Source organism: Urocampus carinirostris, chromosome 9, assembly GCF_059441175.1.
Source record: "Urocampus carinirostris isolate Australia breed hairy pipefish chromosome 9, RoL_Ucar_1.0, whole genome shotgun sequence".
Classification (NCBI taxonomy): domain Eukaryota; kingdom Metazoa; phylum Chordata; class Actinopteri; order Syngnathiformes; family Syngnathidae; genus Urocampus; species Urocampus carinirostris.
The window spans coordinates 10176385-10190494 of NC_142357.1; the positions used below are offsets into that span (position 1 = coordinate 10176385).

The 14110-nt window shown below is 38.3% G+C and overlaps 1 protein-coding gene across 2 annotated transcripts; it reads right to left on the reverse strand.

Annotated features, from left to right (window-relative positions):
* Window positions 1-641: 641 nt before the first annotated feature.
* Window positions 642-13785, reverse strand: hdac3 (histone deacetylase 3). Of its 2 annotated transcripts, none has more exons than XM_088344498.1 (15): window positions 13670-13785; window positions 9921-10003; window positions 8967-9109; window positions 7825-7906; window positions 7694-7750; window positions 7022-7077; window positions 6822-6955; window positions 6628-6708; window positions 6016-6089; window positions 4432-4496; window positions 4274-4363; window positions 4124-4182; window positions 1161-1240; window positions 932-1089; window positions 642-849 (listed from the first exon to the last, which is right to left on the reverse strand). In XM_088344498.1, the coding sequence occupies exons 2-15, from the start codon at window positions 9987-9989 to the stop codon at window positions 780-782; spliced, it is 1218 nt and encodes a 405-aa protein (XP_088200624.1). In that variant the 5' UTR covers window positions 9990-10003; window positions 13670-13785; the 3' UTR covers window positions 642-779. The 2 variants fall into 2 exon arrangements, with proteins under 2 accessions (XP_088200624.1, XP_088200623.1); XM_088344497.1 differs by lacking the exon at window positions 13670-13785 and adding an exon at window positions 10263-10457.
* Window positions 13786-14110: the final 325 nt, after the last annotated feature.

The following is a 14110-nucleotide window of genomic DNA, read 5'->3' on the forward strand; positions in this document are numbered from 1 at the left end:
ATTGTCAGGAAGTGACAAGTACTTACTTGAGATGATTTGACCAATATTAAGATGCTGTGTTGAAATCAGACTAGTTGAAGCACATTCAGTATTTTAAATATCTCATTGATGTTCCGCTTATTTACTGGTGTGCGTTTATGATTATAGAATTGACTTCAAATCAAGCCAACAGAGTTTTGCTTTTGAAATTTTCCTGCAAAACACCTGCAGTCTATGTAATTGTGTATAATTAGTTTAATGTTTAAGATTCCAGCAACACTGTATTTTTAAAACCTATGAAAACAGAGGAACGACATGTTTTCAGCAACTGCTGCATGTCAACTTTGTATCAAACGCTCACAAAAATGAGTTGTTAAAGGGACAGTGGTAAAATGCACACATAATGCAAAATAGGGACACTATTTATTTATAGGTTTATCATTTGTTTTTGCAAGCGCACCAGTAGTAGCAATAATGGCTACTCTTTAGGTAAGGCTCATGATAAATACATGGAGTTTCTTGACCTACAAAGTTTTTTTTCACCGTGCAGAAGAATACACACTGTCCCTTTAAAGCATTTACTGTTAAATGTAAGCCTTTACAACTGATGGCAATAATGAAACTGTTGCCTTTCAAGTAACCCGTTTAGTATCAAAACAAGATCACAAAAGAGACATTTCCAAACTAAAATGTTATAAATATATACAGAAAAAATTAACAGTTTTCAAATCCAGATGTTCTCCATTTCCATAATTCACTATGAACTAATAAAAGAAAGGCTTTTACAGCTTTCTAGCTGGTCAAATTTCCACATCGCTTTCTTTATCGTTGTCGTGGTCGCCGTCGTAGAACTCGTTGGCTGCTTCAGGCCTGTGGAGAGTTCATACCAGGAATTAAACTTCACACTTTGTGCTAAACTTCCCAAAACGTTACGGTTGAAGTTTGTTCTAACCGAGTATAGTTTTCTTCGCCCCCTCGTTCGTCGGGATCCGGCTCGTCAGTGCGTTCGTAGCTCAGCATGTCGGAAGGAACGTCGTGAATCTGCACGCTGGGCGCGTGATTCAGCATCTTCAGGTTCTCGAACACCGTCTGGCGGATCTGCTCCAAATACTGCATCCACAAAAGTGGGCCAGAAGATTTACTTATGAATGGAATCACAGATGCCGTTTTTGGCTTTTTACCTGTCGGGAGTTCTGGTTTTCGATCCTGGTGCTGACATCAGGATGGAGCGTGAAGTCGGGAGCGAAGTACTCAAAGTACTCTGAGAAAACATCGGAAAACGCCTGTCAAGATAATGGCCACATAATCTATAGCAGGAGTGGGCAAACAACGGGCTGTGGGCTCATATGCCACATTAGGCTTTTTAATCCAGGTCGCAAAAGGAAAATGGAAAAAGTTCCTTTTTCATTGCAAAATTCAAACTCTTTAAGGACTTCAAAACCAATTTATTCAGTATCATTGAATCAGATTTTGTAGATTTACATACGTGATTATTAATCTTACGAGTGCCTTTATCAAGACATAGGATTTTTACATCTTGGGTAAATCGCAAACATATTTGTGGATCTGTACAATTAGTTTAAAAAAAACCTCTCCCCATATAGGTGTTGGGTAAAAAAGTGATATGTATCTTACAGTTTCACTTGCAAGAAGTTCTTCCTATTACAATTTACCACATGACCCATAATAAATACGGCTATATATAAGTTATGGACCTACACCTAATTTTCTTTTCGTGTATCATGCCACCTGTCCTCTTAGGCACGACCTGTAGGGGGCCGTGCCATGCAGACGAGAGCCAGCTGCCGTTGAATAACAGAAGAAATGCAATAGCAAAGCAAAGCCACCAGAGAGCAGTGTCACATTCATTTTTTTTTAGCAAACTTGTTGAGAAACATAATAATAATAATAATAATTTCCTTGTATTGTCATTCTGTGTAACAATGTACACAGAACGAAATGTCGATTGCACCTGACCCGTTGTAGCGAGCCGATGCAGCCGCAGCCAACAGAGGGCGCCGCCGACCACTTTTTAAGTCTTAGGAATGACATGGCAACAATGTCAAATTTTTACAAGCACGTTACCAAAAATGTAAGTACCCTTTAATCATTGAAAACCTTACATTAAAACTCAAGAAATTTCAAGGAAGACTACACATAGTCATTTCCTATTGTTTTGATGCCACTTATCCCTCCGATAAGCCTTCATAAAAAGATTTGGGTATAGCAGGGTTTGGGTTTTTCATCATAAAATATTAATGTAAACAGCACTAAAATAAATAATGTAAATGGCATAGCTACATTTGTATGTATATCTTGATTTATTTATTAAAACAGTTATTTATTAAGATTTATCAAATGTTATTCAAAAAACCTCTGAGGTAGCACTTTTGCATTTGGAGTGTTTTAATGTATATTATATTACTTCAAAAAAAAGAAACCAAAATGTGTTACTTCGATGAAAAGGCTCAATAATTAAATATAACATACCGTAAATTACGGACTATAAGCCGCTACTTTCCCCCCAAATTTTCAACCCCGCGGCTTATCCAGAGATGCGGCCAATTTATGTAATTTTTCTACCGGGCCGCCAGCGGCGCTCGAGTATGAGAGGTAAGATTTAGGTCGGTGAAATTCATGTGCCGAGGAAGATCACAACTTGTGAGAGTAAACATATTCTTGTCGTGCAAATTGCACAAAATGGGCACATGACGCAGCCACTATGTCAAAGGCAAACGGGCATATTACTGGAATGTATTGAAGTAAGGGAGCGTGGAACGACATCCTCATGACAAAATTTCTTTCCTTCATTGAAAAAGACATTCTAGATGTCTTTACTAATAAGGAAGAGGCGGGTGGTCCGCCGTAATTCTTTCGATTACAGCTTTTATTTCCTTCACAGACTGATTAGCAGGTATGCAATGCTTTGTTTTGTATTCATTCATTTAACTCAAAGGAGTATGGCATTTGCCCCGCGACCCTACTGAGGATAAGCGGTACAGATAATGGATGGAGTATGGCATTTGAGGCAAACATGTTTATTTATAGCTCCCACTTGAGTTTGTTTGGTGTGGCGAGTTGGTTTCGACGTAAAGTTGCATTTACCCAACTGTTAAAATAAACAAATCGTTAACATATTCAATGCCAATCGTGAAATTCATGTTTTCCATTGTTTCTGAATAAATGAGTTGTGCTTAGAAATGATTCCTTATCATTTGGGATTATAATTTGTAGGGTAGGCTTAAAGCCTAGGCTGGATTATGAAGCATAATACTGAAAAATAAAGAAAAATATTTGACGTTGGCATTTTCTTAACTGATCCAGTCCACCTGGGAACATTAAGTCTGGATCCAAACCTCGTGTCACATGCCTGATATGGTGACTCATTATAAGCACATAGAAATACATTTGTTTCTCCTGGCCCCAACCCTTTCTTCTTCTTTTTTTAACTCAACGAGGCTCCCGGCCCAAAAATATTGCCAACCCATGGTCTATCACAGGGTCTCCAACTCAATTGAGTTGGGGGCCTCTGAAGCTAGGGTCCAGGGGAGATTGGGCCAAATGGGGTTTTAACCAAGAACAGCGCTGACAAAAACCATTTGACTGTTCTTAGAGGGACAGTGTTTTATATTTGTACACTAGACGTCGCTGTTATGTGTAATGCAACCAAAAGGAGTCTAAGGAAGACTGCCACCTACAGAGACTAAAAGTGAGCAATATGTACCCTTTTTCTTCCAAGTTTTACCCAGCCTTTCACAGAGAGACACAAAAAGAAGGGAAAACGATTTTTTTCCTTTTTCCCCTTTTCTATAATTTTCTTATGTTTTTTAAATTTTTCTATTTATCTTTTCAAGAGTAATAAAGTGTGTTTTGGTCACTTTGTGTCTCCGTATTTTTGTCTTCTTCCGTTGTGCTTTCATCACTCGCTTTTGGTGGCACGACAAAATACAGTGACATCCAGTCGTCAAATAATACACACTGTCCCTTAACATTCATTTTAAGGCAAGGGCCTCAAACTATCATCCTCAGGACTGCAAATGGCCCCTGGGCCGCACGTTTCAGACCCCTGGTCTATCACCACTAGATGGGACTGATGTCTTGGGGAAAAACACGTAATAGAAACCACGAGGGGCTGCCAACTCACCGCTGTATGGTAGCTCATCGCTGATAGATTCATCTAATAATAGCGAGGTCTCAAAGGTCCTAAGATGCAATAAATCCCAGTTAAAGTCAATCAGATGCGGATTTGTGGGTTGTATCAAGAATTATCGTGGATTCGCATCGACAGACTCACCAGCAGCGAGCCACGTTCCTAACGGTGTAACCGCCTCCCCCCAAGACCAACAGGGGAATTTTGAAGCTCTTTACAAACTCCACACATTCGCTGCACAACACAAAACATGTCAACTTGAAGAAATATGAACACACATACAATAAAGAAGCCATACGAACCCGTGTCCTCTGATGCTAAGGTTAAAGCAGCCGAGCCTGTCGCAGCCCAGAGAGTCTGCTCCGCACTGAAACACGCAATGCGTCTTTATTGTCATTCATATCAACGTTGTGAAATCTTGTATGCAGCGAGATTAGCCATGGAACTCTGGGGTAAACGCTAATAAAGACTTAAGAGGAAAAAAACAAGACTATCAGGATAAATAGGCAGAAATATTCAAGTCAAGTCAAGTTTATTTGTATAGCCCTTAAACTCAAAGGGCTGCATAGACCACAGATTATTGCAAACCGCAGACTTATGACACCATCCCCTGATCTAAAACCTACATGATGGCAAGGAAAAACTCAAAAACCTCCACATGAGGAAAATTAAGAAACCTTGAGAAAGGACCGCAAATGAGGTAATCCTCCTTCCAGGGTGACCAGGCTGCAATGGATGTTGCAATAACAAACGATATACATATATTGTCAACATTAAAATATAGGTTATTCTTACGCTATAGAATAGAAGTGTGTTTTAAGCATAGATTTAAACAGTTCATTTAAGTAGGACTGAGAGACAGGCCAAAGTTATAATAATGCGGCAGTGAAAAAGATGCATCGTAATAATAGTGCAATGAAAAGAAAAAACGTTTAGCAGCAAAAAAAAACTTACAAAGAGTGCCCATATTATTAATGCTCTCCGGTGAACTCGGAAGAAAATCTGACAAAGCAACTAAACAATTAAACGCGAATAAAGGACAATGCTAGATTTTAGCATAGAACCAGACAATGCTAATTTTTGACGTAGACAGAGCTAACACGGTTTTTGGCAGAGAAGACGGTCAAAGCAACATCTTAATTTAAAAGATAACACTACTTTTTTGCACAGAAAATAACAGTAGTGTTCAGGAATACAAGAATACAATATTAGTTTTATGTGTATGAAGCAGTGCTTCTTAATTTTTTTCTGTCATGCCCCCCAAGGATGACAAAGGCTTTGCGTCGCCACTTAACAATGATTGCTCGATATCTGTGATAACACATCACTTCAGTCTGTTCCGAAACGACCTATTTTTTCGGCACGTAAAAGTCGAGTCATGTATATTTGTATTGCCCTTAATCACAAGGAGTCTCAAAGGGCTGCACAGACCACAGACTATTGCAAACGACAGACAATTATTACACCATCCCCTGATCTAAGACCCAAATCAGGGCAAAGAAAAACTCAAGTCGCTTACCAGCGTGATTTGGGTGTAATGTCTGTCTATTAGTGACGGCTCAATATATTTGGCTCCGTACTCTCCAATGCCAACCATTTGAGACCTCCTTGCCTCTGCTTTTGGAAAGAAACTTTTGTTTGTCTATTTCCGTCCATCTTTGCTTGTCTTCATCCGCATTAAATATATATAATTTTTGGAGCGTAACTTGAGGGTCTGCTGGACTTCACACTCTGACAAAGGTAATTGCGTTCCTTTGTAACCCATTACTCCCAACACTGGCCATTAAATCAAATACTTTTTTTTGCCCCTCTGCACAAGAGTGCCAATGATCATAAAACAATGCACCATACAGTCCCAAAAAATCCAACACAAAATGTAAGCCTACCTGTAGAACAATGCAAGTGGGTTGATAAAAATCCACAACCTGCTTAATGACTGGTTGGAAAAGCTGCCTATAACCTGAAAACACACAGAGACATTAAACATTAGGGCTGCACGATTTTGGAAAAAACCCAAATTGCAATTTTTCAGACCAGTATTAGAAATTGGATGTGATTTTCTATCTTAAAAGAAAAATGCTAGTTCAGCTTTTATTGTGATTACTTAACCCTCCTGTTGTCCTCGGGTGTGTTATTCAAAATCCCCTTGAACGATATTTTATTTAATTTTAATTGTTATGACTTTTTCTAGATTGGTCATAAAAATGAAATGTTTATATTTACATTTCCATGTTAACTGTATAAACAAGAACAAAAACGGTCCTTAAAATGAAGATCACATTAGGGAAAATCCTATTGACTTATTTTAAACAGCGCTCTCTTCTGGGGAGCTTTGTCATGGTTGCCGTCTACTCACAGAGGCTCAAACCGCAATTACACAATCGCACTACGTCACATGGCGATATCCATTAGATTTCGGTTAATTGTGCATCTCCATTAAAAATAGTCAAAGAATGTTAGTGTAAGGTTCAAATGGCGTGGAGCAGGGTCTCACTCACTCTGGTCGTCAATGCCGTCTCGCAAAGGAACATTAAGGCAATAATAGCGGCCACTTTCAGCTCCGACCTCATACATGTCACCTGTGAGGACACGCGCACTACATTATAATGACACGCTTGCAGAGAAATACACAACATATAAATGTCTTTCCTTTGTTTTAAGGCACAGGAACGTGAAAAAATAGGTAACCCACCTGTACCAGGAAAGAAGTAATTCCCATATTTGTGGAAGGACACGGTCATGACACGGTCGGTGAGGTAGAACGCTTCTTGCACACCGTCGCCGTGGTGAATGTCTATATCAATGTACAGGACCCTTGGGTGGTATCTACATAAATAATAGTCGAAATTGAGTAATGCAGTACAACGACAGTTAACATAATCTTCCTCCTACTTGAGCAGCTCCAGTATACTGATGACTATGTCGTTGACGTAGCAAAATCCTGACGCCTGCAAAGTGAACATCGGGAACACATTAAAAAATATTTTTATATCTAACAGGGTTCCTACCGCTTAACGCAAGTAAATTCCAGATTTCTTTTATGCCTTTTGAAAAAAAAAAAAAACACAATTGAAACAAACAAAACAAAAAAACACAAATATTTCTTGTACTTATTACATAGTGCCTTAGACTAATGACCTGGAACAGCCACTTCTCGTTCAATTTTTGCATGGTCCAAAGTAAACATCTCTGTCCAAAGTTACTATGTGTACTGTTGGTAGACCTAGGATACATATCTAATCTAAGAGGCCTGACTGAAACCTCATCACCATTTTGATAGTTCTGTTATTGTGGTCATGCCATGTTGCCACCAAAGTAAATCAGTGAATTATTAAAAAAGACAAATGAAAAATCTTACAAAATCCTCTTAGTTCAAACAAATTTAAATCGTATTAATGTGTTCACATTTTAAAAAGTTTCAAAAAATGAATTTAAGACATTTACCCTCGACTAATGCCTTGTTTTTAGATAAATAAATGTAATGCCTTTTAAGACTTTTCAGGGATCCATGGGAACCGCTGTGCTAAATAAATTTCTTCATCAATCACATGATAAGAATCTGACCTCAAACTTCTTGGCATGATGTAACCCTCCGGCCCAGTTGATGGCTATGTCACAAATCTGGAAGATGAAGTGCCAATCAAGAAATGTCCATTCATAAAATGTGAAAATAAACTTTTGTGTATGTGAGTTACCTTGTGATTAAGTTGAGTGGCTCCCTGCAAGGAAGCTCCCGTATACCTGGAGCAGAACTCAAAAAGACCTGGAAAGACCGGACTGACACACAAAGGTACTTTTTCAAATGAATGCGGTATATTTTATTCATGGTAGTCCATGTAAGATGAGTAATATACAGCCTACTACAGTGTGCAATGTTTCTCAACCATTTTTGAGCCAGGGCACCATTTTTTTCATGGAAATATACCAAGGTCCGTTGAAAATTTGTTCCAAATACCGGTTTTAGGTTTTGTTTTTTTTAAAGCTTAAATTATATTGTTGTCTAAATTGAGTGTATATAGTTTCTTTTTTACTTAGTAATACACGTTCAATAATTTGGTAAATAATTGAGCATTTTACACATTTTTACCTTGTTTTTCTAGAAAAATAACAAAAATAATATTTATAATTTGCAAAAGACAGAACTAAATTTTATGCTACTAGAAAATGACTTTTTCAGTTGTTGTTTTTGTAAAATAAAAAACATTACTTAAAATAAGCAAAATTATAAGAAATATTTTTGCTTTATTCTATTTATTTTATTATTTATGCAGTACAATCTTAATCAGCTTCATTGACAAAATAAGTTATTAAATATATTTCCCTGCATTGACTCATGAGCAAATAATTAGTATATAAAAATCAAAAAAATAATAATTTGCCGCATACTGATAGAGATAAATGAATTAGAATTGTCTTTATTTGTCATTGACAAAATCGTAATGAACATTGCTTAAAAAAAAGATAAGATGAGTAATAGAGACTGAAAAGAGAAAAACAAGAGAAAAAGATTCATAGGATAAAAAGGCAAAATATTTACTAGTTAGGGCTTGGAGACTCAATAGCATGAGCAGCAATATTTGACCAAAGTAAGTCAAGAAATGAAAAAGCAATACCGTTACATACAATATTACAGTTGTTTGGCCGAACACAGGAAGAAAGGAAAGATATTGAACAACAGCATGCTTGCAAATATAATATTGGGCAATTTTCTGTGGTACACTAGACAAGGTTTCACAGCACACCACTGTGCCCCAGCATTCGGGTCTAAAAACACTGGTCTGTTGGCTATAGAAAAGTAAATGGAAGGACATTTGAAGCTCTATCTGTGAACACTCACCAGTCATCTCCCACATTGAAGGTGTTGAGGCTTTTGGTGAAGCCCTGCATATTGTTGGGGCTGACCTTCTGCAAGAAGTCAATGTAGTCTTCGGAATGGAAGCGACACATGTCGTGCTGTGATGCCTTGTACGGCTTAAAAACCTGAAAATAAAGCAAAGCAACAAGCTTAATTTTATGAGACAAAACGAGCTTGAGTTTCTCCCCAAGTGTTTTTTTGGTAAAAAAAAAAAAAATCAGCACAAATAAAATGAAGATTAAGTTAAAGAACTGGATTCAGAAAACTGGTCTTCATATATAACAGTACTTCTCAAATTGGGTAAAAAATAAAATTAAAAAAAACATTTACATTAAAACCATTTCAACATATTTTTATAGTAGGGTAGAATAGTCAGTTGGTTGGCTTATAGGACCACTTATGCACACAGGTGGTAGTAGGGGCACCATTTCCTCACTGAGCTCGAGCTGATTTGCAAGGAAGTATGGGCAAAAATATCAGTTTCTCAATGTACAAAACTGATAGAGACATACCCCAAGCGACAGTTGTAATCACAGCAAAATGTGGGGCTACAAAGTATTAACTCAATGGGGCTTAATAATTTTGCACACACACTTTTTTTTTTGTTAAAAAAGTTTAAAATATCCAATTAAGTGTGTTCCACTTCATGATGGTGTCCCACTTATTGTTGATGCTTCAACCGTAATTACATTTTATATCTTTATATTCTAAGTCTGAAATGTGGCAAAAGGTCACAAAGTTCAAGGAGGCCAAATAGTTTCGCAAGCCACTATATATAGTGCTGTGCAATCATTTTGGGGATAATAATAGTTGATAAAACCCGACATTGCTCCACATGGGAGCACCACCGTGGCTGGTTACACGAGTCATTCATGTCACCCATCAGAAGATTATGTATTAGTTGTTTATTGCAGCATGCTTGAGTGTTGACCTCACCATCATTTTCTTGTAAAGTCCATAGTGCAGCACCAGGCTGTGGGTCAGGGACAATCGGTGAGGTTTCATAGGATGCCCAGCACCTTTTAAGGGAGGAGAGTTATTGTAACACTTCAGTCATTGGGCAAACGTTATGGTGGATTGAAATATATCAAGGTAGTTTGATTTTAGTATCTAAAAATGAAAATTTCATTTTGCAAGAAAACTGTCTCCCGAAATTAAGATATTCACAGATGTGCATGTACATGCAAAAAAAAACGCCATCAGTTGCTAAAATCTTTGAATGGGCATCCACAGCATCAGCGGGCCCCCGCTCGGCAATACAACACCATCGTTACTCACCATAATGAAAGTTACCCACGTCAGGGTCGTAAAAATACGAAGTTCTGTTCGTCATTTTGGGATACGCCTTCTTTTTCTACGGTTTTCGACAGCCTTAACTGCTATTGAGCGGCATGTTGTCGAACAGTTAGCACAGCCAGCTATAGCCACGGTAAAAACAGAATCAATTACGTCATCGGTCAGCGACAGACAGCAAGGAGAAGGGCGGGGTGAATTGCGAGCGCAAAAAGAGTATTCAAAAATAATAATAATAATAATAATAATAATACGAATAAAACCAATAATAAAAATAATAATGAAAATAATAATACTACTAATAATAATAGGCAGTGGGCAGGGGACACCCTGATCTGGTTGCCAGCCAGTCGCAGGGCACAAAGAGACAGAGAACTCACTAGCTCATTCACACCTAGGGACAATTTGGACAAGTAACCTAAACTGCATTTTTTTTGGAATGTGGGAGGAAACCAGACTTCCCGGAGGAAACCCACGCAAGCACGGGGAGAACATGCAGACTCCACACAGGAGGTTCGATCTCATGACCTCAGAACTATGCCACACACGCGCTAACCACTGTGCCGTCGTGCTGCCCACTTTAAAACATATTCGCAATAATTTTTCTTATCCTCCTAGTCCATGTATCTGCCAAGTTATCCAAGAGAGTAAAAATCATTTCAAAGTAGGTTTCCTATCCTATTTCTTTTCGTATACACTATGTGTATTTTAGTTTTTATTTTATTTTTTCATATGTATTAATTCTTTTAATATCCATTTTTGACATTTTCAAGTGAAATAATCAATAAAAATTAATAATAAATAATTTAAAGTGAACTTTTTATTTTACCAAGAAATATAAGTGATTTTGCTATTAGTAAATATTTTTCAAAAAATAAGTTAAAAAAAAAGCCCTGTGATTTTGCAATCATTGTACTTCTGTATATCAGATTCTGATATACTTTATTGTCATTCTAGTACACGTGTATGCAGAACGAAATGTCGATACATCTGACCCGCACAGTTTCCTTGAATGTACAGATATAAATAAAATGTTGTATTAAGTTGGAGTATTTAGGTACTAATAATATACTAAATAATTATGGCTATGTATAGTATTATACAATAGTGCAAAGAGTGCAAGAGTAGCAACTAACCAGATGTGCAAAATGGGCGGGGGGAATGGGGGGAGCTCTAGGTATGATGGCATGTATAATTCTAATTCTGTCGGAGTGTGATGTGGGATCAAACTCTGTCGGCATTTGTCGGTCAGGTCTGCATTCGCACTGATTTTAGCAATTGGAAGATGGAATAAAAAGGTTTATTGTTCTATATCAGGGGTCGGGAACCTTTTTGACTCAAAGAGCCATAAAAGCAAAAAATATTAATTTTATTTTAGGAAAGAGCCACACCATATATTATGAGACAAATTTACTAAATTGCTAAACCCGCGCCCCAGACAAAAGCTTAGTCTTCAGCACATTTATTTTTGATGATTTGATAAAAATTATGAAAAGAGAATAATGCCAGAGCCCCTGTCCCAAAATCAACAAACATACCACTATAAACTTGTCTCTTTCTTGCAATTACTCAAGACCGGTTAAACTCCTTTTGACCCTTTTTTCATACATATTGGTTTCAAAACAAGATGCAAGCAGTTATTGTGTAAAAACGTCACAACATTCTGCAAATAGGGAGCCTGATGAGCTCATATTTGGCGCAGACGGCGTAGGGCGAGAGATGGGAGGAAGTGCTTGCACTTTTTGCATAGCTCCACCCATCCCTCCCACTCACCCAATCAAATGACTAAGTTCTCTTCCGGTGTTTTGGCGTATTTACAGTTCTGTGGATTCATCATAAGGTATCTGAACACTGAACACAGATTATATAGTGAACTTTTATATAAAGGATTCTTTAGCGTTGTACAGCCAAAACGAGTTTTTTTTTTCCCCTTTTTTTATGTGACACCTTGACTGTAAATTGTAGTGAAAAACGTGCCCTATATATACTGCGAAGTAATTTACTTTTATTTAGTTTTGGTTAGGCTTTGCGTGTACCCGAATAGGATGGACTACTTGAGTTTTGAACATAATGGGAAAATTTTGCATGCAATCAAATTTGTCTCTGAGCCACAGATACTCATAGAAAGAGCCATATATGGCTCGCGAGCCATAGGTTCCCGACCCCTGTTCTATATTCTTGATCAGTTATCCATTATCTGTTATCGGTCAAATCATAATACGCTACAAAGCCAAGGGGCAGAGACACTTGCTCCCAGCCAAGAGGCTGAGTCATATATTATTAGTTATTAGTTAGTATATTATTAGTACTTGAGTCAAGGTCCTAGCCATAGGGCCAAGCAGCGATCAGTGCGAATGCACCAAACTGACCGGCACATGCCGACACATCCAGTCAGGTAAACAGGTCACTGTACAGTAACAATACACTGTCACTGTAATAAATTAATAGCTCAAGTATTTATTTATTACTTGCTTCACAGAAGGTTGCTTCAAGTATTCCTAGAAGCAACCTTAAGTACCTTGCAGGGTACTGGCATGACTATTTTAGAACTGATCTACTGGTATATTGATAAAAGTAATGTTGGTAAGAAGGCCAGTTGAGTAAATCCTTGAAATGTCAAATGTGAATCTCTCCACAGATGATTGCTAACCCAGGTGTAGTATCGTAACTTCCGCTTCCGGGTTATCGAGTGGCGGCAATTTTGTGTCTCCCACGTCGTCGCGATTCAGATTCCAGCTATACCAGAATTCTGGACTGAGATTTTTCAGCTTGAACTGTTGGAAAGTTTCAGATTTGTATCGGCGACGTCGGCTCCGTGCGGGGAAGCGGCAGTCAAGCTAGCTTCGGCTCGGACGTGACTCGCCTTCACTCCCCGCAGCCGCTTTCTTTCCTGCTCGTCGACCGTTCGGCTTTTGGATGACTCTGCGGCGTCGAACCGTCTCGTCGCTCGTTTGAGTGTGCTTCGTCGAGAGCGAGTCGCCATAACGCCAAAAGCGTGTCGCCACAACGTCGAAAGCGAGACGGCTAAACGAAGTTAGCATTAGCAATCAGACGCCGATTCATTCATTCTGCTTTCCAAGTTCAGCCGGAGGGCGCTCGGGCGAGGCGATCAGCTGACGGTGCCAAAATAGGAGAGTGGAATTTTCAAGATGCCGAGCAGGGATAAGGAACTTGAGGAAATTAAAAAGTCACTTGGCTATATGATGGACAAAATGGATATAGTTGCCAAACAACAAAATACAATCATGAGTTTAATGGCTGAAATCAAAGATCTAAAAAAACGAAAACATGGAAAAGGACAAGAGGATTAATGCACTAGAAGGACGTGTTAGTAGAACTTGAATAGTACACCAAGATCAATGACATTATAATCACCAGTCTGGACATCGAACCTCGTGTAGCGACCCTCTTTCATGCACGACACAAGGTTTCACAGTCTCTGGGTTTATTGCCTGCATTCAGTAAACAAAACAATACAAAAGTCAGGGGCATCTGTTCACGACTGCAATTATCTTCAGCGCTTACAAATTCACTCTAGCTACGGCAAGCAGACAACATGCGAGCACATAATTAATGAAACTTCCATAATAACAATGAACATAACTTTCCCACTTACCTGCATTCAGTAAACAAAACAATACAAAAGTCAGGGGCATCTGTTTACGACTGCAATTATCTAAAATATTAAAGATACAAAAAACGGGTCATCACTCAACAGTCCGCACCTCGTGGCGTGTTTGCATCAAAACACGTTGCATCATCGTTTCAAGCTGTATTGCTTTACTTCTTATTTAGTGCTTTTTTTAATATACATCATTTAGCACAACTTATAT

Bases quoted from the DNA above. Each gene is read 5' to 3' on its own strand.
- hdac3 (XM_088344497.1), bottom strand. From the start codon at position 10,317: ATGACGAACAGAACTTCGTATTTTTACGACCCTGACGTGGGTAACTTT. The intron at 4,364-4,431 runs GTTCGTATGGCT...TGTGTTGTGCAG, and splicing joins CTTAGCATCAGAGGACACGG to CGAATGTGTGGAGTTTGTAA. The intron at 850-931 runs GTTAGAACAAAC...AACTCTCCACAG, and splicing joins GGCGAAGAAAACTATACTCG to GCCTGAAGCAGCCAACGAGT.